Here is a 27,026-nt window from a genome sequence, read left to right on the forward strand (position 1 = left end):
TTTTTTTTTTTGTGGGTCATGGGACTGAACTTGGCCTGGGCACTGTCCCAGAACTCTTCACCTCAAGGCTGCCACCCTACCCTTATGCCTGGGCAGTGTCCCGGAGCTCTGAAGCTCAAGGCCACTGCCCTACCCTAGAGCCCGATTTCCCGTTTCCTAGAGTTAATTTGAGATAAGAGTCTTAGGTCCTTTTGTGCCTGGGCTGGCTTTGAACCTTGATCCTCAGATCTCAGCCTCCTGAGTAGCCAGGATGACAGGCGTGAGCCACCACGTCTGGCAGTCTCATACTTTTGTGGTCCACAGTTTTCTGATTTTCAAGAGCCATAGTGAAGAATAAATAAATAATAAATAGAATAAATATATTAAAAATTAAATTCAATAAATAAATAAAAGGAAACCATTTAGAGAGAAAGTATCACAATTTCTCCCCTTCTTAAATGTCCAATTAATGGCTTTTTTTTAAATCACTGTATTACTAAAAAAGAAAGAAATCCCTTCAAAGAAACTTATCTGATATTTCCTGGTGGAGCAATACACACTTAATATACAATGAAGTTCAGATAATACTGTTATGCTTAGCTAAGAAGCTTGGTAGCCACACTCTTTAGTTCTGAGGAGCTCAGGAAATTAAATAGTAAAAGAATAAGTAAACAAAATTTCAGAGGGGGATGGTGAAGACAAGAATTCCATCTCTCAACTGATTCCATTTTTTAAAGTACTACATTAGAAAATTTAAATTTGAGTCTTTCTGTATCTTACTGATTTCATGATGAATAATGTTTTGACTCAGCTACTTTACCAAGGCCATTTTGTAAAAGGTTATTTTCAGTTTCTTGATTAGAAAATAAATAATAGGTTAAAAAAAAAGAGTCCCCTTTCCATATTCTAGAGCACCACCCTCTTCTATCTGAAATGAAAAGAAAAGCGATAGGGAGTAGGCTGGGGATAAGGGGAGATTGAGAACAGCAGAAAGCCCAAAGTTCCACTGCACATATCATTCATAGAAAGCATGTCTGTGTGTTCAAACACAAGTGTGCACACATATGTCAAAATCTCTAGAGTCAACAACAACGCTATCAAGTAATTCATGTCTAAATAGCTTAATCCCTCCAGTTTCAGCTCCAGAATGTGAAGAACTAAAGAGTCATCATTCTTGTCTTTACAGGGAGGGAAAAAAAGCTGAAGCTGAATACATTGAAAATCCCTGACTTTCCTTGGACCTACTAGAGACTTAAGAGTTGAAGGGCTAGCTGCGACGATAGATTCTTGAGAGGTAGACAAGTACTGAGAACCACAGTGAAGTCTGCTTACCAGGAACAGAAATTGCTGGACCTGTAAATGGATGGGAACACAGAATGGGTATTTTCCAAGCTGGAGACTGAGCACAGGTGAGTGCAAGAGTATGAAATTCCTAGGAGTTGCAGTGTGGTCTGGGAGGGGGCACTCTTGTGGTTTTCTCACTCAGAAACTACTGGTTCATATGGGATTCAGTATAATGGCAATGGGCAATAGCTGAAAGAGGTTTAGTATATATACTATTTAAGAAGGAGTTTGTAGGGAAGCCCAAGGAAGACAAGAGTGACAATAAGAAGGACAGTGGAGGAAATTGAAGTCTTTGACAACCATCGTTGCAGTAATCATTAAACACAACTAACTTCTGCCAAGATGAACATAAGAATTCACACTCCAGGGCTATTACCTGATCCTTATTACCTGATACATTATCTCTAACGTTTAACAAGGAAAGAAAGAGAGACAAGCAAGCTTCATAACAAGACTCAAATATGAGACAATTTTTTTGAGTTACCACACAAGGAATTTATGATTAATATATTAAGGGCTCTAATGGGGAAAAAAATGCAAGGAGAGTGTCAGAAGGGAAATGGAAACTCAGTATCACTCAAAAGGAAATTTTGGAAATGAAAAAAAAAAAACAGTGTCATGGAAATCAAGAATGCCTTTTATGAGCTCCAGGACATGGCTGAGGAAAGAATCACCAAACTTGAAGATGTGTCATTAAAGAGTTCCCAAACTAAAAGATTTTGAGGACAGAGGAGGAAGGGAGGAGGGAAGAAGGAGAAGCAGGGAAAATCCCTAAACACCTATCAGCTATAGGATAATTTGAAGAGCTGTAGCATAAGGACACTTGGCATACCAGAAAGAGATGAAAGCGAAACACAGTGGAGAAAATATTTGAATTATTAATACAGAAGTTTCCAAAATTAATGATAGACACCCAACCAGATTTAGGAACCTCAAAAAGTACCAAGCCAAAGCCCAGTATTCAGCGGCTCATACCCATAATCCTAGCTACTCAGGAGGCTGAGATCTGAGGCGGCCAGGGAAGGAAAGTCCATGAGACTCTTAACTCTAACTATCAAAAAAGCTGGAAGTAGAGCTGTGGCTCAAGTGGTAGCGGGCTCGCCTTGGGCAAAAAAACAAATGGACAGCACCTAGGCCCTGAGTTCAAGCCCCAGAACTGGCAAAAAAAAGAAAGAAAAGTCAAGCCAGGTAAATACCAGATCAACATCTGGACATATCTTATTTAAACTACAGAAAACGAAAGAAACTGAAAATCTTTAAGGAGGTTAGGAATGGGGCGAATACCACTTTAACTACAGTGGCGTGATAAAAATCATATTCGATTTCTTCTCAGCAACCAGGTAAGACATGAAATAAAATGCTGAAAGGTAAGAGGCACAATCAAGAATTCTATATTCAGAAAAAAAAACTATCCTTTAAATGTGACAAACAAAGCTAAAATATTGCCTGCAGAAATGCCTGTAAACAATATGTAGAAAGTACCACCAAGGGAGAAGGAAAATGATACAGACTAGAAATTCAGATCTACACAAAGAAGAGCTCATCAAAAAAAGGAATAAATTAAGGTAGTTTTATTATTGTTAGTTGAGTTGAAAGATAACTAACATAACAATTAGTATAACATATTGGGCAGTTATAGCATGTGAATAAATGAATGATAATAATGAGATGATTAGTAAGAGGTGACAAGGTATTATTTGATGTTGGGCTTACTTTAGTTATGTGTTTTGTTTTGTTTTTTCTTTAGGGCATCCATTAAGACTTTTTGCTTTTTAAGTTTTAGCAGGGATTTTAGTATAACAGTATTAAAATAGGAGATAGAAAAAGAAAGACCTATTTCCTCTTTCTCATGCAGGAAATAAGAATTAAACATGATAGTGAAACCAGTTTTAAAACATATAATTGATAAGTAATATAAAATATTCAGATAAAACCGGAGAAGAAAGCTGGATGCTGGCGGCTCATGCCTGTAAATCCTTAGCTATTCAGGAGGGTGTGAGATTTGAGTATCATGGTTTGAAGCCCACCTGGGCAGGAAAGTCCATGGAACACACACACACACTCTCTCTCTCTCTCTCTCTCTCTCTCTCTCTCTCTCTCTCTCTCTCTCTCTCTCTCTCTCTCTCTCTCTCTCTTTCTCTCTCTCTCTTTTGGTCGTGTGGCTGGGACTCTTTGTCTGAGTGCTGTCTCTGAGCTCTTCATTTCAATGCTACTGCCCTACCCCTTGATCCACTTCTGGTTTTCTAGTGGTTAATTGGAGATAAGAGTCTCTCAGTCTTTACAAAACAAAAAGAGTCTCTCGGTCTTTAGTGCACAGGCTGGCTTTGAACCTGATCCTCAGATCTCAGCCTCCTGAGCAGCTAGGATTACAGGTGTGAGCCACTGCACCTGGCTAAGTTCATGGAACTCTTATCTCCAATTAACTACCAAAAAGCCAGAAGTGGATTTGTGGCTGAAGTGTAGAGTGCCAGCCTTAAGTAAAAAGGGTAAGGGCCAGCACCTAGGCCTGGCGTTCAAGTCTTAGTACTGGCACAGAACAATTTTATTGATGAATAAACTTAGAGAACAGAGAAAATCATGAGGGAGAAATAGGACCAGATGCAACAAATGTAAGTATATAATCATGGAAAAAATTTATCCAGCACCATCAATAAGCAGTTTACAAATGGATGGTCTAAATGAACTAAGTCCAAGGCAGAGATTGTCAGAGTGGATTGAAAAATAAAACCCAATGGTATGTTGCCTTCAAGGTAATCATTTAAAATATAGACTCAGCTAGATTAAAAGGATGGAATGAGACATATTATGATAACACAAATCCAACAAAGCCAGAGTAACTAAATAGATTTTGACGGAAGACTTTTCAGGGTTCAAGAGAGGACTTACATGACAATGTTAACTAAGAATACATATTCTTTATCTTGTGTTTAGTGGAAATAGTGTCTAAAACCCTGAGGTGAAACCTGATAGAATTACAAGGAAAGCTAGATTTATTCTTTTTTTTTTTCTGTGAAGACTTCACCTGCCTCCTCCAGTGAATGATAACTCAAACAGGCAGAAAGCGACGATACTACTGATCTGAACAGCTCTGCCAATCAACGTGGTCTATCTGACATTTGTAGAGTACTCCATCCAATGGCAGCAGAGGACACATTCGTTTTAAGCTCACATGGACCGTTCACCAGGACAGGTCCCATTTGGAATCGTGAAACACTTTCAACTTAAAAACACAGGCATTGAAGGCTTTTTCCTCCTCAAGACACATGGACTGAAACTAAGAAATGAATAGCCAAAATATAGTTTGTAAAGTCCTATGAAGTTTAAATTTAAGCAACACACTTATAAAAGACACAAAGGTCAAATAAAAGGTCTCAAAAGAAATTAAAAATTTTTTGAACTGAATGAAAATGAACATCACCATTTGTGGGGGCAGACTAAAAGCCGTGTTTTATAGGGGGAATCTATAGCAATGACTGCATATACTTGAAAAGACTTATCCAGAATCCACAATCAATAACCAAATCTTCCATCTTAAGAACACAGAAGAACAATATAAACCTCAAGCAAGAAGAAAAAAAAAGTTAAAGTAGAAATCAATGAAACTCATTGTAGCAAATAGAGAAAAATCAATGAAACTAAATGCTGTACTTTGAATCAAAGTCTAAGGTATACTTGTGTCCTCATAGCCAAAGAGAAGATTTGAGAAACACCTTACTGGGGTTACTCTGGGAACTTTGAAAACACCCACCCTCAAAACCTGGATTCCCACAACACCATAGAAGGGCGACATCTTTCCTCCACTTGGGCCAGCCTGGAGACAAGTCTCCGTTACTCAGTGTCATTAGAAAGTTCTTTCCTTGGCTACTTGGCTGGCATCCCAAATCTCTCAGTCACCTCTCAGAACCAGTTAAAAATAGTGGACACTTAGCTACTCCACAGGCCTCCTTGGTCGTGTGTGTGTGTGTGTGTGTGTGTGTGTGTGTGTGTGTGTGTGTGTGTGTGTGTGAATGCCAAAACTACTTGATGAACATAACCGCACGAGCACCCAGGCTCTTTCCCTAGAGGATTTTCCCCCCTCACTCCGTGAGGAAGAAGTACAGGCTTCAGGGTGCCCTCCTGGTGCACCCAGGCCTGGGTAGCTGGTGCAATGCCCTCCCGGATGGGATGTCTCAGAGCACACAACAGGATGTGACTCAGGACCCAGCCATGTGAGTCAGTTTCCAGGGTGATGTGTCAGGGCGAGCCCCAGGGGAGGTTTGCAGCTTCTCATCTGGGACCCTTGGAAAGCAGATCTGGGCTCCCCTGCAAAGCCAAAAAGGGGTACCCCTACATGCTTCGCCATTATTTTTGGAGTTGTGGGATATCCGATTTCAGGTGGGTTTGGTAATTCTCTAATTAGGAGAGGGGCTATTTCCCTGAAGTTCCACGGTTTTGAGAAGCAGTGTTCTCTCCAGCTTCTGTAGCAGAAAATGAAAGCTGAAACATAGCCCAAGAAGGAAGAATATCAGTCCCCCTCCCGTGTCCCCCTTGGGTGGCAGGCACTGGGTTGCACCTATCAGCCTATCATTGACGGCCCACCATGAACAGGAGTCAGTTCCCACCACCTTTGTATCCTGGGGGAAAAAAAGGGAGATTGTGAAAGAGCTCTGGGATTTGCCAATCGCTGTAGCCAGCTTCAGACATCTTGGTTAGTCATGTGGACCTCAGATATGCTCATTGTTCCAGCAGTTATTTTGAAGGGCAGCATCCAGACCGAGCTGGGACAGGGACCTGCCTGGGTTTGCTGTGTTTCACAGGCCTTTGGGGCTTTGGGGGTGGGGGTGGGGATCCCTGCTCACTATCAACCAGAGGGCCTCAGGCAGGGCAGGGGGAAAGGGCTAGGGTAGGCTGCCTCCACTACTCACCCCTTCCGGGACCTACATTCCTTCACAGTGCTCAAGGAGGCTTTGTGACTTGGTGAATCTGAAATACTTGTTCTTAGCATCAGTGCCACTCCCAGCCCCAGGAGCTCACCCCACAAGTCCTTTTCCTCTCAAACCTCTGTTTCCTCATTTCTCAAAATGGGGGTGACCAGACTCACCTGCCTCACAGGTGTGAGAGTTAATTAATGTTTGTGGTGCGGCTTTGAGATCCACAGATGAAAGGCTCTCTATAAATGCAAAGTGCTATTCCTCATTAGAGTTGCCAGACAGTTCCCAGGGGAAACAGTTCAACCCTCGCCACCAGGCCGCTCCCCTTAGCCAGATCAGTCTGAGACGTGTCTGGAAAAGAGCTTTTATTTAGGCAGAGACCTCTCTGAGGATGGGTTCAGGGATAAGTCACTGGCTTCTAGAAAAAGATGGGTATTTTCATAACACATCTACTCTGTCGACCTCGTGTCCCTGAAACACAGGAGGGGGGTGACTGCCAGTTGCTCACAGGGTAGAGAGATTACCAGTTCAAGAACATGGAAGGCACCTATGCTCTCTGCTGCATCCTCCATGCAAATCAATCCTTGTCCTGTACCTCTTTAAACAGGCACCTCTTAGAGATGCTTTGCTCCCGAGAACTTCCTATTCTCTACCTTCCATACTGGCTTTCTAGGCCAGGAGGAATCCAACGGGTGATGAGAGAAATTTGTGGCACACCTGGCCATTAGGAGGCATGCTGTAGTTTTTCAGCACCCTACCATGTTCCTCCCATTCTTCCAGGTCCTTTCCTTCCAGTGCCATCTTCCCTCCGAAGGGCCCTCTCTACACATGAGCCCACTCTCTTCCTTCCTGGAAAGAAATGAACTAGAAATACTGTGCTCAAGCACTGGGAAGGCCCAGGGGCCCCCATCAGCTGGAGGCAGCCTCCAGCCTGGGCCTTCCCAAGGGGAATTAGTCATCTCTCCAATTAAAGAGATACCATGACAACTGTCCCTTAGGCAGATCATATTGAGTAACATGGCTGACACTGTAAGGGTCCTTGTAATGCCTCAGGGTGGCGGCAGGCATGAAGAAAGGGAGTGATATTTCCTTTGGGATTTTGGAGCCTGTACGCTGTCACCATTGGAGAATATGATGCTTTGGAATCCAACTTTGAAGGAGATCTGGTCTTTAGAGTTATCAGCCTGGCCATTTAGCAGCCCAGCTTCTGCCAGAGACCAACCCATACATCTCTGTAGCCCTGGGACTCTATGCCAAGAGTTGTTCTTGAGCCAACACTTAGGGTGCTTGGTGGACAGATGGAGGGTGCCTCTCTATAAACTCTCCCTCTGTGTCCTTGCTGTGCGTTCTCACAGTTGCAACTTTCCTTGAGCATTTCATGGTTTGGTTAAATGTCAGTAGCTTGAAGGACCCTAGTCTATCATAATGACCTGGATGTATTTGTATTGTGTTTTTAAGTAGAGATTCTGGTTTTCAGCAGTAAACTGTGAAACAAGGCGTTTTAGAAAATCTGAAGAAAAACTCACATTCCCGAGGAAGGAAAGAAAACATGGGGTAGTCCCATCTGGAGTGTGCTAACAGAGGACACAGGGGAGGCTCAGATGGTTGTGTGGGCCCCAAACCATTTCTAGGATTTTGGACCCTCAGACATGAGCTATCCTACTGGGGAGTTAAAGGTGGCTTGAAGCAAGACATTGTTTTGAACTCAAAGAGATTAGGGTAGACACCCAGCTTGGTGTCTCTCTGTCTCTTTCTCTCTCTCCCCCCTCTTCTTTCCTCTTCCCTCTCCCCTTCCCCCCCTCTCAGAGTACTGGGATAAGTATTTACATTTTGGAGACTGTTTCTCTACTTGAGAGGGTGGCTGTACTGGCTTGCTGGGTTCATGGGAGTATGGACTAAGACTCAACCCGATGGTCAATCTAGCCTGGTACCTGAGAGGCACACAGGACACAATCCTCACTTCCTTCTCTTTCAGAAAAAAAAATGTAATGAATTCTAGAGAGCTCTGTCCAGCTGGCTGCCCAGCGGATTGCCCATCTATGCCACATAGTGCTTGTAATTTGTCAGGACAGTGGCTGCCACTCTTTCCCCAGCCAGCCAACATCCCAGGGTTGCATACTGTGGTTTCTCAATCCATGTGGGTGCTGTTCTAATGGGGTAGTTACCTACACAAACTCAGTATTCCTCCCCCAGCACAAGTCCATTGGAGGAATTGCCTGGGCCATTCTGCAGCAGGCACGTGCCTGCGGCCTGGCACAGTCCCTGCTTGAACACAGAATCTGAAAATTGAGGCACAAGTCAAGGATTCATTGTTCTTCGTCTCACCAAGTGTGACTCATGGCAATCATTCTTTAAGAGCTTCCAGTCCCCACTCTTAATTCAGAGAATGCAGCATTCAGATCCGGGACACAAACAGCCCCCCTCAGATCACGTGCCTGACTGCCTTTGAGAAATGCTTTCACCGCCAAATCAAGCAGTGTCCGCGGGCGGCCTCCAGCTCTCATCCTGTTTTGTACGTGCAGGACTCCTGTCTGCCCTGTCTCATCACCTGCATGCACCCTGGTCACCATCATGCGTTTCTTTCCCATACATCAGGTCCAAGATCCTAGAATTCACTCCCTGCAGCGAAAGCCAGGAGGCCAGGAGCTTGGGGAAGTGCCAGGAGGGGCTGAGAGCACTGAGTTCTGAACATCCCTCCAACCCAGGCACCACACACAGGCCTCTCCCTCCTTCAAAGGAATGTGACAAGTAAGTCCAGTGCCTGCCTGAAAAGACATGTGAACACTTCGTGCTTCAACATCGACAAAACCTGGGCGAAAGATCAGATGGCATGGGTCACTTGCCACCAGGCAGTGCTGTCCCATGTGATCTTTTTGTCCTTCCTCCCCTCTGCTAGGAACCACCACGACTAGCTGGCTTCAGAGAAACAGCAGGATGTAGAGCTATGCTATGGGTCCAGTATCTACTCCTAAATCTTGGTGTTCCCTCTGTGGACACACCAACCTGGGCATCTTTCCTGTCCATGTTTCTTTGGAATAGTGTTTATTACACTTCTGAAATCCAAGGCTTCTCCACACACAAACAGCTCCCCCAGGGCGTAGCTCCATTCTGCTGCTCTTGATTTTTCCAAGACTGCTAAATGACTCATTTACCACGGCAGAGGAGGCTCACAGGTCCTCTCACCCAGCTATGTGTTTCCTTCCATGCTAGTGCCGACTTCTTTGGAATAATTGGATGCCTTAAAGCCAAGGAGTATGCTATCCACTTCTTCCATGCTGTCAGTCAACTCCCTCTTCTTCACCTTTCCCACCTTCATGGAAGACCCCTGCAAAGGGGGATTTGTTCATTTCACTGTGCCACCATTTTGCACCTGTCTCCCTCCCCCGCAACAAGAACCAACCTTGGGGTGAACTAACTGGGTTTGCAATAGATTAATAGCACAGGTTGCAGAGGTGGCGTCTGCAGCATGAAGGGGACTTTGAAGATAACAGCTATGTGTACTTTCATAAGCTCATCCCTGGTGCTCGGAACAAAGGACGTAAACTAATAAAGTCAGCTTCATCTGGGGGTCATCTCACTCACAGAGGAATACCACCCCACACTCTGATTCAGAAAGGCAGATGGAATCTGCAGGAATTCTTTTAAACTCCAATACAGATCTCAATTTTTTTCTTTTTTAAATAATGTCATACACATACAAAAAAAATCCTCCTAGTACTAAGCAGACCTCTGATGATCTAAAGATCCATGCCTTCATTTATTGACTTAGAGAAAATAAATGGCATTTCAAATACAACCTTCATACTTGAACAGATGAGGTCACCCTGAGAAAGATGATACTGAGCCAGCGGTGGGAAATCTCCCTCCAGAGAATGCTTTGATTTACAAGGTCAAGGCAGCCTTTCTCACAGAAGCAAGAGGTTTTTAGTGACTTGGGCTAAAATGGAAGAATTTTAAAAGAAATTAGTCGAGGTTGAGATTGGAGACCATTACTAAACTGTTGCTCAATCACACAGATGGCCTCTGGGGAACAGAGATGCTGGAGGAAGTCAAAGTTGAATTCCAGGTACCCAAGAAACACATTTGTTTTAGGTACTGACCAGATACTGTGAGTGTCCCGGATTGATGCATACAGCCGTGTATACACCACAGGGGGCATTTCTCTTCTGAGGGGTTTTTAACACAGTCCAGAGAAGTCTCTGGTTGCGTGGATTAGAGTGGCATTTAATGAATGGAAGGTAGGGATATGGCTCAATATTTGATCATGCCCAGACCAAAGGGTCAGATGTGCCGCTGAGTATCAAGAGAAACCTGGCTCAAGGAAGGCCATGCTGCCACAACAGTTTGTCACCACATCCAACCATGATGACAACGCCAAAGGCATGACAGGGACACATCATGCTTCACTGTGCTCTGGGTTGAGCTTCACAGGCTGTGGCGTATGGGGAGATACAGCGTGAGGATGACACCTTGTTTGGCCCTTATGAGAAGAAAGCCACCTGTCCTGGCTCCAGTGTTTGGGACCACTACCTTCTCGGTCTCACACTTGGCACCCATTCTCAGAGCTGGCATAGAACTCTGGGTGAGCCACAGGTGTACACAAACCAAGCAGATCCCTCCAGAGTGGATGGACCTCCAGCCTCGCCATCTGGGAAGGCACAGGCCAGCACTTGCCTCTCTCCAGCCTTCCTTCCCAGGCGTGAGTCACTTGTAACTAGATAATGATGCAAATCACCCTCCACATTTCTGAGGTTTCAGCCCAATGTCTCAGGAAGCAATAGAGCAGAAAACAGCTGGAGAGGCTATCTGAGCAGGCTCCATCATGGAGAATGCTGAGGGGCAGAGCACTGAAGGGACAGCTCCTTCCCCTTCCCTCTATTAGCCATGGTAGATGACAGGCAGGGACGAATCTGACTTGTTGTAGAAGACGGTTCCTTCCACAAGCCAATCAGAAGCCACACACACCTGTATCCTAGTCACTACAGACTGGCAGTTTAAGACCGCATGGGCTGACGGAAAATTCTCCCTTCCATTCACCAATCTCCTTACACCCTGACACTATGCCCAGACAACTCAAGACTGCAAATGAAAGTTAGCATCCTTTGTAAATTCATGATTAAGCCCAAATTAAGAAGGGAGGGAACTGCTTTCCTGGGCTCTGTCTTTCAGGGGTGGTTGTGGAGGAGGAAAGGGACAGGAAGCATCACTTGCTCACTATGTCTTTTTCTTCGAATGGCCTTAAACTGCCGAGGGTTGCAACATGCTGAATTTTTAAACCATTTTATGGAAAGTGCTGTACTGTTGGGGATTTTTTTTTCCCCTTCTGTTCACATCACTTAAAATAATGAGTTAGCTGCACTTGTATTAGTCTGTCGTTCAAGTGGATTAAATTCATGGGCTCATTCTCCTCCAGTCTCACAAGCTTTGGCCCGGGTGTCTGAAGCTCCAGATTAGACAGAAGAGCACATGCCAGACAGCAATGAAACGCAATTACCTAGGCAAACTTTTGAAGGATTTGAGCCCTCGGGCACAGGCTGTTTACGAAAGACTAAAAGCACCGTTTGTACTGAGCAGGACCAGTTGCCGTGGTCGTTTGGAGTTCTGGATCCTGCCTGCCTGCCACTGGACTGCAGGCAGGATTTCTGTGGGCTGATAGCATCACTTTTCTGTCCACACCTTAGTACCTCAGGGTCTTTGCTCTGTTTTTCAACAAGAAAAAGCAAGTACCAACAAAAACCTATTATAACATCTCCCTTTGTATTCACTGACTATCTTCCTCATTGGGTTATTTTTTTTTTTTCATTGTGTACTATCCTGAAAAAAAAATACAGTAAGGAATTGTCCTCTAGCTGATTGGCTCAGTAACTCACTTCTTTGAAAATACACAAAGTACAAAAACCAGGAACTTCCTGTCTTCTTCTTCTTCAAAAAAAAAAAAAAAGAAAAAAGAAAGAAAGAGGGACAGCAAAGAAAAAAAGAAAAAAAATACAGGCAAATCTCCATAGTACTTCCCAAAGCACTTTCACCTTGATTTGAACAAAGACCCTCTGAAGATCCCAGGGAAGAGGAGGAGACAAAGCTATCAGAGAACCATGAGAGGGGGATGAAATAGCTTCCTCTGAGGTCCACACACAGGCAGCCATGGGTGACAAGATAGATGGGAATCATCTGTCATCACCCAGCAGAAAACTTGACATGATCCTAAGAAGGGAAATGGCAGGGAGAGGAAGTAGGAAAGCTCAGTGGCTTCCCTAGTTGGTCATGAAACATTCATTGAAGCCACCGGGAGAGTGAGGGCCCCAAAGCCCCCAGAACCACTAATGAGTCAGTAGGGAAGAGAGGATGGGGGGAAGGATTGTAAGATAAACAATGAGTTGGAAGGATGGCAATGACAAGTTCTGGAAGGATCCGAGAATGCTTTCAGAGAATCAGGACGAAGGCTGGCACCCAGGAAGTTACCATGGAGTCCAGGAACTGGGATTTCAAGGAAGTAACGGATAAATCAGATAGTCTTACCTTGGGGTCTTTAAGTGTAAACCAGGTCCAGGTATTTGGAAGGTAGCCTCAGGTGAGGATGGACTGTCTGAGGAGGAAGGAAGACTGAAGGGAAGAAGAACCAGAGCAGAATCTGGCCTGGGGCCAGGAATGGCAGAAGGACCCACACCAGAGAAGGGTGTCTGTTTTTGCAGAAGGTTGTAGAAGTCAAGAGGCCAGGAAGTCAAGGAAGATGTTCTTCTCCCCCCACCCCGCCTCCAGACACAGAAGCCTAGGGCAGGGAGGGGCAGGTGGGTAATATCAGCTTCCCAACTGGGCCATAGGAAGTCTGGAAAGGGCAAATGTGGGTAGTAGGAGGTGAGGACCCAACTTGAGAGTTGGTGCTCTGGGTGGAGGGAAATCATAGATGGCGTGAAGGGCTTAACTTAGGCCTTATCCCTACAAATGCTGTTTTGACAGGTCATCCTGAAATCGGCAACAATGCTCACTGGTCCCTTTCCCTGAAGATCATCAGATCAAGGCTTGACTTTGAGGATCTACCTAGAGGCTTATGACTCAACCAGATCTTTCTCCTGACTTGCTGTTCTTGGAGCCCAGATGTGCCCCAAAGAGGGGAGTGGGGGGTGCTGGGACACAGGCTGTATTGTCAGCTCCATGTTCGGTTTCAGACAGTCTAGCAGCACAGAGGGAAATCTCACTGGGGATGGCTGGGGAACTCAAACCCATTGCCCCCCTCTGGGAACAACTGAGAGCCAGGGAAGGCGAGATGTCACAGTAAGTCAGGATGCCAGGCTCGTCTAGGAGTTGAGAAGGAGAGTCCATCTGTTTTGGCTGAGACATAGAAAGATGGCCAAAAGGACACAGACATAGGGCCGATGGAATGTGCTGAAAAAAAATGGCAGGAAAAAGGAGGTGGTGGGATTTCAGGAAGGGACTTTCTAGACAGGCCAAGATCAGCTTCTTCTCTCCAATCTCTCCATCATGATGTAAAAAGCTGTGGGCAGGATTGGCCAGGGAGGAAGGAAGGCAAAAATCGTAGCACCTCATAGCCAGTTGGGTGTCCCAGCCTCCTTCCCGTACCTTTGTGGACTTTATCATTTCAGAGCATCCATGGGCTGGGGAGAAGAAGAGAGCCTCTGTTCCCAATGGAGGAAACCACGTGTGCATTTCCCCCATTTTGTCTCTAGTTGGAGTTCAAAATCTGTGGTGGGCTCTGTGTGTAAAGGAGACATTGGTAGCTGCCCCAGTATCTATCAGAGAGCAAGTACAATAGAAAGACTTCCAGCTCAGGTAAGTGGCTCCTGTACCAGGCATGTGGGCTTACCACAGTGCGGTTCCATAGCAAGGGAAAGGGTTCAAAACTGAGAACATCTCAGTGACTACCTTTGGCCCTCCAATCATGGGATTCTATGAGGTGAGTCACTTCAGGGTCTTTTTTTGTCTGGTAGTGGGGAGATTGCACTTGTTAGGCAAGTGCTTTGGCACTGAGCTACCTCCTGGCCCAATGTCAAGGTCTTGACTGAACTGATCCTTCAGACAACTGAAGGCACGGACCTGGAATTGGAAGTTCTTCCTGGTGATTGCCTCTGGCGGGGACTCAGGGTCTGTGGTTGTGAGCGCTGGTGGCTAGCCTGCCTCTGTGGATCATTTGGGGCAGAAGCCTGAACTCCTAGGACAGAACAGTTTGCCATTTCACTGGTAAACAATACAGAGCTGGGGAGAAAGACCACCTCTGTTAACAGTGCCTATTACTGCCACATTAGGAGAGGTGGAAGAAATCCACAGGAGACACACCCACTGTGGGATGGTGCTTAAATTTCACCCTAGCCTGTCTAGGGATCTCAACCCCTTCCTTGCCCTGCTTCTCCAACAGGACACCTGGAGCCCTGGATCGCCATGGATTTATTATCCAACCAATGTCTCCAGGCTCTGGTGCAGCAGGAAATTCTCCTTCGTAAGAGAGCTACTGTTGACATTGCTTGCTTGTTTTCTGATGGCCAAAAATAAAGAAAAATGTATAAAAATCCCGGGGGATAGGAGTAAAGGAGGATGGTGGCAGGCCAGACACACAGGAGAAGACCCGAGAAAGAAAGGCTGGGGAGAGTCAGATGACCATTCCCCAAATCTTTTTGCCCTGGTTTCAACTGTTTCTCTTTCTCCCAGACCTCCTCCTTCCTCCTGGTTCTGACTATGAAAAATAAGCAGGCTGAGCTGCCTCGACTGGAGATGCATCTAACAAGGCCTTCATTGTCCCAGACAGGTGTGAGATTGGACTTGATCTGAGGCCAACACCTCCAGCAGCAGAGCCAGCTCTGTGAGCTGAAAACATGCACCAGCCCTGCAGTAATACCACTGCAGCCAGCCAGAGACTCAACAATTTAAGGCTTAACACACACAACATAAATCAGAGGAGGATGGACCAGCCGACCGGCAGCTTCTTGGGCAGATGCCTGCAGACTGTCTGCAGATCAGACCTTGCCTGTTTGGGTTATTTGAGACTTAAAAAAAATAATATAAAGATGAGAAACTGGGTGGAGCACTACACAGAGGCACACCGGGGTTTGCCCTGTCTTGTTCCGACCGCCCCTCTTTTGCCTAAGTGCTGTTTTGAAGGGACGTCTCAGGATGGTTCACTTCTGCTTCTTCCAAAACTAGGAATCTGCTCAGTCCTGGAGAATGGGGAGAAAAGCTGACTTGACTAGAGGCGAGACACTTAACCTCATCTATTTAAAAGAAGGCGGGCCATCCCCGGAAGGCCAGCTCTCTAGTGCTAACATAGCTAAAGGTCCTACATTCAAAGTGGCCATGCGTTCAAAGAACTCCCCACATTAGGAGAAGGCACAAAAACCCACTAAACAGCCAGGATTCTGATGGGATCTAATGATTTTGAGACAAAACAAAACAAAACATTGTTCTCTGGTAGTCTTTGGAATCTTGGTTCTCAGGCCACAGAGGCAAGCCCCGGACAGGAGTCTCCCTGAGTGTGGTCATGGCAAGACATGAGCCATATGCTGGGGTTGGAGGGGGGACAGATGGCGATGCACACAGCACATGAACACAGATCATCCCAGGCCGTCCATGCTGGTGAACTATTAAGCCAGGTTTGTTGAGGAGGAGGGATGGTGGAATCACCATCTCAGTAAAGGACAGCAGCCAGGCAGCTCCCCATCCATGGCTCCACACAGACTCTGAGAGAGGGGCATCTGGCCTTTGAGAATTCCTGTGACATTCCTATGTAGCTTTGGGCCTTGGCTCTGAATTCATGGACAAGGAAGTGACTGTCACAGGGACCTTTGATCTGACCCTGGCTCACTCGCTCCCATTGCTGTGAACTCTTTTAGGGAGTAAATGGCCTGAATTTGGCAGCCCTGTCCTCTTCTGGGACAAGGGCATGTCAGCAGGCACCAGCCTGTAACCCCTCCCAGCCTCTGTCTGCCAGGAGCGCCCGGCCTTCCCACAGCTGCGACTCCTGGACTGGACTCTGTCACATTCGTACACCTGTTTGCTGTCCTTCTTCTGGCTCAACAGTCCAAGCCGCAGCCGCAGCAGACTTAAAGGGCTGGGCCTGTGGGTGGAATCGGGGAGGGAGCTATTTACTTAAAATCACACAGGAAGGTGAAACCTGGTTCAAAGAAATACTTTTGTAGACAGTTCATTAAAAAACCATCAAAGAGGGTCACCATTCACATTTGCTGAATGTGTCCAATTCATGAAAATAAGAGAATGGGGTCAGGGATCCTGGCTGACCAGTCCCCATGTGGGTTCTGTGGCCAGGAAGTGACCTGCCAGCTCCTCTGCAGCTGTTTGTCCCTCCCCCACCCCTGAGCCAGAGCAGAAGGGAGGGGGGCTTTAAGAAGGACTGTGTTCACTTATTTTTCTTTTTTTTTAAAATCTCTACTCTTTTAAGCATGAAATTCAACATTCAAAAAGTAAAAACTGGAGGCATGAAAGAAGTATATAATACTGGAGTTCACCAGAGGGAATCAATCAGGGCATAGAGAACAAAGTATATTTCAAGAAATAGGCAGAGTAAGGCTAACGATATCCAACCTGTGAACTATCTGAACCAGCAACACAGACTTACATGGCTGACAAGAAGAACCCTGGGCCGGGAGCTTAAAGACCTGGATTTTAGAGCCCACCTTGGACTGGATAGATCCATGGAGGTCTCTGTGCCTGTGGGCACTGCTTTCAAGGCCCCTTTCCACTGTGAGAGTTTATATTCCCATGTGGTCCTGGGCAAGAGTGTTTAGGACTTCTCCTATTTGAGTTATTCAAGGGAATTCCATGACAACCACCAGTGCCCTATTCCAATCTTCCCCCCTTTCCTCCCCCTCCCAGCTCCCCCTTGCCGTGACTCCTGAGGACCACAGAAGAAAAGGTCCCAGAGCCCCCGAGAGGCTGGCAAGACACCCTCGCCACCCACCCATGTCACAGTGAGTACAACCACAGCAATGCATGATGTTTGTCTGGTACACTCAACTCCATGCTAAAAATCTGACCAACCTATAACTCAGTTTTGGGAAAACTGTGGAGTGGCGACATTAAATCCATGCAACATTTACCACGTGCTGGGCACAACTCATTTAGGCTGCACAGCCGTTTGATAAGTTGGCTATTACTATTATTATTGTTATACCCATTTTATAGACAAGCTTAGGGGCACAGAGGCTGTACGTGCTTCTTACAAGTTCCAAGAACTAGGAAGTGGACAGTGCAGCATATATTATCTCCCGTAAAGATCTTAGGCTTAATACAGAGATCTGTAGTTTTGTGAAATGTACACTGTGAGCTCTTATGTTTATTCTGAGTTCCTTATGATGGAAAGGTGAGATGAAAAACGATTCCTGACTGATGGGGTAGCTGGACAGAAGGTCTGGCATTCTGTCTTCACATCCCCCCCTCCCGAAAGGCTACAGAGAAGGATTGAACATAAGGGAAATTCCTTATGCACTGCCTACTGCATCCTCCCTCCCCCGCAAGGCATGAAAGAATCAAATGAGGAAATCGGGAAGAGATTCTGGAATTGGAATAACAAGATTTCCTTCCCCTTCCACCTGAACCGGCCATCCGCCCTTTTGTACAAATTCAATTTTGAAGCCATGCTGTGTAATTTGTAGAAAAATCCTATTAAACAGATCCACGTCTGGGCAATGATTCCTCTTATTTAGCAGCATATGGTGGTGGCTCAGAACCTCGCACACAGCCAGCCTCTCAGCCTTCCCTTAAAACAGTCCTGTAATGAGGGGTGATGGAGAGGTTGGGGTCCCCCCACTGATTTCCTTGAAGATGTCAGAGGTGACCGTATTTCCCAGGAATGACAGTATTCAGAGGGATGGGAAGTTGGTGTGTAAGGCTGCTAGATGAAACCCGTGGGCGACAGACAAGGAGCCTGGGACTTACAGTAAAAGAAAACTGCGCGTAGCCATTTGCAGGCAGATAATGTTGTCCTGAACTATGGTGCGTGCTATGGTGAATGGACGATGAAGTCATGCTTTCATCACTGTCAGCTATTATTGTTTTATAAAAGCCTTTGGTAAATGTGTGAACTCAGCAATGTCCCTGTCTATCATAACCACCCACTTCAATAATAACTCATCTACAGACACTTCATATATTGGAGTGAAAAATAAAAAAGAATGGAAGTGTGGTGGTGGTGGGTGGGGGGATTGGTCTTCACACTTCTTAGATGCTTCCGTGTTCATTCTTAAGCCACCAGACTGGTGGGACAATGAATAGAAATGTATCTTGAAATTCAGGCGTTTCAGCGGCCCCACATCATAGGCAATTGATGATAAAGTACAGCTGAAGAGGAACAGACCTAGAGATGAGAGATCTACATGAACCACTTAGCGGGCAGAAAGGCGAAGTCAAGCCCTTGAGCCTGTGCTGACTTTTACAGATATTTTAATAACTTTATCCTCATATAATCTGCCATCTGATACATGCGGAGAGATGCACTAATGGAGTGAGAGTAGCCACCACTGTGCAAGCGCCCCAGGAGACTTCATAAAAGAACCACGTTCACTCCCCTTGTATGACTGGCCACTCCAAGAAGTGCAGTCTCTAGGCACATTATTTCTTCCTCCCTTTTTAGCTAAAGATGGTCTTTTAAAACTCCCCAAACAGCTGTCAGATGATGCAAGAAGGAACTGGCAGAATTTGGCCTGGGAATGACTCAGACCGAACACGTAAGAATGATGGGGGCAAAGAGGCCCCCATGCCACACATGGACAGGCAGTTTATAAGCGGGGAGACTGTCCTGACCGGTGAGCTACTGGCATCGAAGGTCACACTAACCACAGACCTTCCCCAGAGAAGCTCTGTTTTTATATTAGTCGTGTCACAACCAAACTGCAGGGCTGAAGAAGGCTGCTAAGGCATCCTCTTCCGTCCTTTTCCAGAGATCTTACTGGCCAGCAGAGTGACCCGAAGCTTGCTAAACAGAGCTTCTTATGTGGATTCATAGACCTAATTCAGACTGTGGAAGAATTGTGGCATATTGAAATAAGCATCATTCATTTGCTTTTGTGCTTTTAAGCTCAGGTTTCAAATTGCTGCATAGCTATTAGGTGACACAAGATGCAAAGATTCTTTTGTCCAGGAGAAAAAGCAGGAAAGCCCAGCTTTGAGAAGGGGAAGATGAAGGGGGGTTGGGGGGAAGAGAAGGTTGAACATAACCAAAATACATTATACCCATGCATAAAAATAGAATGCTAAAACCCATTAAAGTGTTTAAAGGCCGATAAAAAATAACAATAGAAAAGATTTAAAAAAGAGGAAAAGACAGTCACTGAGAAGAAAGTGAGGCTAGAATAAAAACAAAGCAATAATGGATCAAAGGAAATTATACATGTGTATGGAAATGTCACAAAAAATCACTTTATACAATTAATATGTGCTAATAAAAGTATTTTTTAAAAGAGGAATCAACAGTCTAAAGGGGATGTAACTACTGCTATGTAATCTGCAGACAACAAAACTGGAAGATGAAATTCTAGTTCTTACAACCTTATTTGAAAATTTTGAGGCCTCTCAGCTTGTGTCTGGGGAAATGGCTGCCTTCTGTCCAGCCCTGCCTACCCACAGTTCCTGCTGGCATTTAGTGCCATGATTCTGTATGCTGTTAAGAAGCGAAGAATCTCACATGTTTTTAGACAGTAACTATTCTGTTTCATTCTATTCAGGAAAGCCTGGGTAGAGCTTGGGCAGCTTTCATCCTGAAGACTTTTCATAGCTTACTAACAGAAATCACAGAAATAACCGGATATAAAGTGATACATTCCTCCCTCTCCCTCTCCCTCTCCCTCTCCCTCTCCCTCTCTCTCTCTCTCTCTCTCTCTCCCTCTTCCTCTTCCTCTCTTTCTCTCTTGAGTCTCAGGAGTACACAGAGAAGTAAAAAGTAAACATGATTGACCAATGTTTGTTTTTAGGGTGAGTTCTATTTTTTTTTAATTATTGTTTTGTTTTGTTTGCTTTAGTTGGTAACTGAATCTCTCCAGCATCAAAATATAATAATGTCCTGCCAGAAAGAAAGGTCTATGGAAAGAAACTGGGTTTGACAGTGAAGATTTTATTTGCAGACATTTCGCAATTGGTATCTTTAATCTCGATAACAATTGGGCCGCTCTACTGCTTTGAAAGGAGTTGTTTAATTAAAACAAAAAGAAAAGAAGACACAAGAGAAGCTCACATGAGATTGGCTAAGTCTTTAAACAGCAATGTGAAAATATGATCTACATAGGCGTCCTTTGCTGAAGCCCACATCTTTTGAGAGTCCTCAAGTGCCATTTCTTGGTGTACTCTATATCCCCAAAGATCCCCCCAAAGACCAAATCAGGGCAGGCCTGCCTCTGTACTCCAGAATGGGAGCAACGGTCATGCAAGTGAATAAAACCAACTTAGTTTGGCGAAGGAGCTTTGCAACTAGAGTCCCGTTTCCTCTCAGAGTAAGTAAAGTGTTTGCTCTTCTCTGGGTACTAACTTTTGGCAAACGATGGCCACATTCAAAGTTCCCTTGTAAATACCTACATTTGAAAAGCTGGGTTCAGGTGATTTCTCCGTTTGGGATCATGAACTATGCAAAGTAAAGCATCATCATTTTGAAAGGGTGTCTGGCCAGCAGTGCCTGGCAATAAAGCCTCCTGTTAAAAAGGCAGCTTGCTTCAAAACAACAGTGATATGTCTAGCTCTGTCCGCGAGGTCAAATTCTTGAGTCCATCCCAACTGGCTGGCTTTGGTCTTCATGCCATTTTCTGTTCCTCTGCTGAGTGGCTTCTGTGTAATCATGGGCTTCCAGAGGCTGGGGCTGGAGGTACTCAGGCCTCTATTTTTTAATTTATTTTTATTTTTTTGTGATCCAGAATTGCTCAAGGGAAAATATCCTATCCTTCTCTATCATTATTGAGGCCTCTCTCCACCGTGTGCTCCAGAAAATATTGAGAAATCTCTGACCTCACTTAGAAAACAACAACAACAAAAAAGGTTATGCATTCTCCTAGTTGGGAAACTTAAGTACCATGACACCGAGGGCCAGCCAATGATAGGTGGAGATCCAGCAGCCAGAACACCAGATTGGCGTCCCCAGGGATTGGCTTTATATTCCTCTATCCACCAGACCTGAGACAGGGAGAAATGAGACAGAGGAGAAGCCCAGGTAAAGAGAGAAGAAGGTGGAGTGATGCAGTCATAAGCCATGGAAATCTTTGGTGCCAGCAAAGGTTAGAAGGCAAATAAGCTCCTCCCCTCGAGCCTTGCGGGGGGGGGGGGGACGGGGGGGGGGGGGAGATGCAGATGCTCCCTACTTGATGGTGGATTTTTTGCCTCCGTGAGAGATAATTTGGGATCTCAAGGTCGCTCTTGGCTACTTGGAACTCTGAATGGGAGGTACCCACGGTGCTGCCTGAGATTGGATGGGAAAGTAATTTTTAGTTGAAACATACACGAGAGACTCTTGTCTCCCTCTCTCCTGCCCCCTCTCTTTTTGTGATGATCTTGGGGCTTGAACCCAGGGACTGGGTCCTGTCCCTAAGCTTTAGTTTTGTTTTTTTCCCCCTCAAAGCTGGCATGCTATCATTTGAGCTATAGCTCATTTCTGGCTTTTTTTGTAGTTAGTTTGAGATAAGAATCTCCCAGGCCTTCTTCATGGGCTGTCTTCAAACTGTGGCTCCCATATCCCAGCCTTCCAAGTAACTAGGATTACAATTATGAGCTACCAGTGCCCAGAAGCAACTCTTGATGGCAATTGCCCCAATAAAGGAATCAGAGTGTCTAAGATCCCTCTTCCACTCATCCACTTCCTTTTCTCTCTGCTCAAAGTTCCATTATTATGTTTTTATTTTCTCCTGTCTCTAAAGATAAACGTACATGTACCCAAAAGAAAACTGTCCATTCAGGCACCCACTACCGAGTATAGTTAGTCTTAACAGCATGTACCTACAGTATTCAGCCAGAGCTGAACCCTGAGTGACTACCCCAATTCTCTTCTTTCTTCTCCTTGGCAACTGAGATTCTGCTCATCACGGATCAACCCTAGAGCCAGTGAATCAAGAGTGGAGGCTAAGCTGGGTCTCTACCCCTCCAGCACTGGCTGTGCTTCCGGAAAGGTCTTACGTTATACAAGTTTTCCACTTATAAGGTTGGGGACTGTGGGCAATTTTTAACCTGTGGGGTTTAATTTCTCTGCCTACAAAGCATGCCATGATTGTTGTGAGAACAGAATAATGTATACCAAAAGTCTAGCCCATGCCAAAATACATCACAATGAGTCCAATGAAAGAGTGAAACCTTATGGTCAGATGTTTATAGCAACCAATACTCACAACAACAATCACACGGACCCATAGTTTATCTGGGATGATAGCTTTCAGGAAAAGCATCTCTCATTTCATATCCTTAACTCTTCAGAGAGGAAAGAGCTACGCTACCTTCAATATGGTTCAGTCACATTTGGTACATCACACTCAACATTCTGAAAAATCCCTTAGTTGGGCTGCCCAGAGCTAGTTGTTAATGGAGGTGTGATCAAACAGGCATTGCTACCCTCAGCTTTCTACAGTCTTTCATGCCTCTTGTTTTTTAAATCTTTTTTTTTTTTTGCCAATCCTGGGCTTGGGCTCAGGGCTTGAGCTCTGTCCTTGGACTTTCTCAAGGCTAGCACTCTACCATTTGAGCCTCAGCACCACTTCTGGCTTTTTGCTATGTATGTGGTACCAAGGAATCGAACCCAGGTCTTCGTGCATGCTAGGCAAGCACTCTACCACTAGGCCAAACTCCCAGCCCATCCTGCCTCTTGTTTTAAAGGGAATAGAAAAGAATCTTAAAACTTGAGTGTTGAAACTAATGATAGTGTCTTGACTTGCATAAACATGCAGCCATGACCAAAATGGCTTTCCATTCAATTTAAAGACCTGGTAAAGTAGGAAGTTGAAGTTAACCTCAAATCTCTTATTGTTAAAACCTCAACAAATAAACAGTGGTTTAGTGACACAGCAGCTTGCCTCCTCTCCTACCTTGCACTCTGTTGCTAAGCATTCGAGATGTCTGTTAGGATACTTCTCTAGCACAACTGATTCTAGATAAACAGAGATATGAGTCTCTAGTCCTGATTTCCTGTCTACAGATCTGGGGCGAGCCTCTTCCCTCCCCCAGGTCCCAGCTAGGCAGTCCCTAGACTCTATAAACTCCAGTGGCCTTCTTCCAGTCCTTGGATCACTGATTTTTCTGTAAACTTGAAAAACATTCCCACATCTGTACTGTATCACTGAAGAAATGTCCCAACTACTTCTGGAATATTTTCCTTAAAACTACTGCTGTCATTTCAAAGAAAACTATAAACACATGCTGCACTTATTACAGCATCATGTTCAGTAAAATACAGACACTCTAGGGCTAAGCCTGGAAATGAAACATTTTCCTTTGGTCAAAAATATACAGGGAAAGTCTGAACTGAAAGAGACTTTCATATGATTCCTGCTAATGTTCTAATTTCTAGAAGAAAAGAAAATGGCAAGGATCTACTTGAAATTTGAATTTTCTGAAGTTGCATTTTCTTATGGGAAAAGAAAGAGGAAGAGAGAGGACAGAGTGGGTGGAAGAAGACAGAAAACAACAGAAAGAGGAGAGAGGAAGGAAGGACAGATGGAAGGAGAGACAGGAAGAGGGGAAGGGAGGGAAGAGGAGGTTTTGGGGGAAGGAGAGGGAACAGGAGGAGGGGAAAGGAGATGGAAAAAGGAAAAGTACTTTAACAGAAATCTCTTGGACATTTGTTTCTGAAATTTTGTTTGTGCCATTTAACAAGTGAAGTTCTACATATCAAATTCATATTTTGGAGCAAAAGAACATGGATAATCTAGTTAACACCATTTTTTTTAAGAGAAGCAACTAAGCCCTTTGGGGAAATCTAAAAGCAAGCCAGATTGCTTAGATGTTGAGAAAGTAAAGATGTTTTGGAAAGGAACAAGAAAGGGTGACACTTAGTGCTAAACCTCATACTTTGGTAGGAACACAGAGCACCAAAGAGCCAAAGACCTCTGCCACTGGTGACTCCACGGTCAGTGTCAGAGGTCAAAGAACCAATGGGACCCTCACATTATTATTTTTTTTTTGCAAAGACACATAGATAATATTTTTTTAAAAGGTAAGATTTCTGCACTTGAATTGTGTGAGAAAAGCAGAGTCAATAAAGACAAGTTCAATACTCTCCCTAGAGTTGAAATTTCCATTGTTTCTAAGATACTTCATATCAATTTGGTTATATGAACGGCCAGTAAAATGGTTCAAGATGAAGAGAAGTCCTCTTTCTGCTTTTCCTCATGGAATCCTGAAGATGATTTACACTCACAGGACCCCAAACGGAGGACAGAAGAGTGGAGGTTGAGGCTCTTTGGCAGAGGAACATGGTAAGCCAGAGCCCATTTTCCTTAAGGAAAGTTCCGTCAGCCCTAATTGCCCACAGAGGCATGCATGATAGGATCTTTGGGACTGATGTGCATATGCTAAAAATAATTACTTATGATTATCAAGTGTAAGGAATGATTTCATAGAACTTTCTTTTTAAATACATCAGAGTCCAGAGGAAGCACCTCCAAAACAGTTAGCTTTAATTTCAGTTACCTACACAAGACTAAGAGTGGCCATATCACAGTGGTTGTGTGATATGGGAAGATATGAGAATCTTCCACTCAACTAAAAGGACTCCCCCACCAGGGAACTAGGGGAGCCATGCTACAGTTTCCTATCGTGCTCTGTGGAAAATGTGGACATGCCTTGTGAGAGCCCTCACACGCATACGAATCCCCAGAGAGAACCAGTGGCCCAGAACCTGTACCAAATAGATGTTGTGCATCCCATGACACCCCTCCTATGCAGAAAATGCCTGAGCAAGCTTATTTCTGCTCTCCAAGAGCAGCAGAGAGCCTCCCTGCTAGCCCCCTTGCCTTTGCTCCAGATGTGCCATTACTTTGACCATATCGTCTGCAGCTGTGTCCTGCATGGCACGGGAGATGATGATTGAAACAATGTCACTGCTTTGCAGTGGAAGTGAGCTGTGTGTGTTATCTCTGAGATGGTGGGTCTTTTGTCATTATTGTATTTGACGGTGTTTTTGTTGTTGTTGTTTTTAATTTCCAGCTAGGACTCTGGAGTAGGGCAATTACACACTTTATGGGATTTTAAACTATGCAAATGGAAACCTCTTAGGACAATGACATAAGGATAATTTAAAACATGTAAAAAAAGAAAGTTGATGTAATAGCTTATACACAGCCTTCCTATTGTTTATTTTCTGTTTTTTTTTGAAAACTATAGATTGGGTACTGATGGCTCACACCTGTCATCCAGCCACTCAGGAGGCTGCGATCTGAAGATCACAGTTTGCAACCAGCCTGGCAGGAAAGTCTATGAGACACTGACAATGACCTCCGGTTAACCACCAGACAAAGCCGGAAGTGCTATCGTGCAAGTGGTGGAGCTCTAGCCTTGAGCAAAAGGAGCTTAAGGAGGACATCTAGGCCCAAGGTCCAAGGCCCAGGACAGGCAAACAACAACAACAACACCAACAACAACAACAAAATCAGCTATTCCATACAGAAATCCACAAACAATATGAAAGTAACAAGAACTTTATCTTCACCTTTGCCTTATTAGGTGTGTGTGCGGGGGGGGGGGGGGTAAGTGTGTCTTCAAATGTAATGTTAGGTAAGAAAAATCCCATAGCCAAAGCTAACTATGACAAAGCCTTATCAGTATGTACACACAGAGCTGGTCCGTCCTCTCTGTCTTTGGGCTCTACATTTGAAGATTAAACCCACCATAAATTGAAAATATTTATTAATACATTTACATTTATATTGAAAATGTACGGCCTTTGTGCTTGTCACGATTCCCCAAACAACACAACAACTATTGACATAGCCTTTACACTATATCAGTGTTATGAGTCACCCAGAGATGATTTAAAGTACATAGAAGACGTGCACAGAAAGCGCATAGGTCATGTGCAAATATGATGCCAGGGAATTTACAGACAGGACATGAGAGCCTGTGGATTTTTTTTAATCCACATAGGTTCTGGAACCCATGCTCTGGATGCCGTGTGTGTGTGTGTGTGTGTGTGTGTGTGTGTGTGTGTGTACCCATATCGTCCACAGCCATCTCTTCAATACCTTCTAGACAGCCATGCTTCTCAACCCGGGGCCTCCTGTGGTAGCCATGCAAAGCTGACTGAGCCTGGCTCTCTAGGTCTCACAAGGCTCCCTGAGGCTGTGGTTTCCTTTGAGCATCCGAGAAAAGCGCACTCTGTTCTGGGTGAGCTTTTCAGGGTGCACCCTCCGGCAGGGGCAAGGCAGGCATGGCTCCATCCAGGTACTTACCCTGTAGCTGACTCTGAGGCTGGGGGTTAAAGGCAGTGGTGTGGTTCAAGGAGGCGCGAGGGTTGGGCGTGGGGGCGGGGTGGTGCGGGCTGACCCTCATGGCCGTCCGCCTCAGCTGCTCCAGTTCACTGAGACGCTCAGAAAAGGACAAGCTCCCGGGCTTGGTCTGATCATCTAGTTTCTGCCGATGTCCTATTTGTGGGGGGGCAGGTGTGGAAGGGAGGGGGAGGGGGAAGAGAGGTGAGGAGAAGGGAAGGAGGGAAGAGATCAGAAAATGTATTGTGGAGTTTCTAGAGGTGGGGGTATTCTTATCTTCCCCCTCCCTCTCCCCTTTCCCCCAACAGAGGCTTGCTGGCCACTTGACCATGAGACTCTCTTCACTGCCTGCGAGAATTTGGGGCAGACTTGAGCCTCTTTCAGAAGAGGC

General features: G+C 45.0%; 1 protein-coding gene across 3 annotated transcripts in view; it reads right to left on the bottom strand.

Moving 5' to 3' along the window:
- Positions 1 to 27,026, bottom strand: part of Runx1 (RUNX family transcription factor 1) — a 221,612-nt gene that overhangs the window by 15,321 nt on the left and 179,265 nt on the right. For 2 of the 3 annotated variants that reach the window (XM_090349135.1, XM_090349137.1), the window contains exon 6: positions 26,600 to 26,791. The exons of the other annotated variant lie outside the window; for it this stretch is intronic. In XM_090349135.1, the coding sequence (XP_090205261.1) occupies positions 26,600 to 26,791 (192 nt within the window). The remainder of the gene's footprint in view (positions 1 to 26,599; positions 26,792 to 27,026) is intronic. 3 annotated transcript variants of the gene reach the window in all.

The sequence above is a fragment of the Megascapheus bottae genome, chromosome 1 (assembly GCF_031878675.1).
Source record: "Megascapheus bottae isolate mThoBot1 chromosome 1, mThoBot2.hap1, whole genome shotgun sequence".
NCBI classification, from domain to species: domain Eukaryota; kingdom Metazoa; phylum Chordata; class Mammalia; order Rodentia; family Geomyidae; genus Megascapheus; species Megascapheus bottae.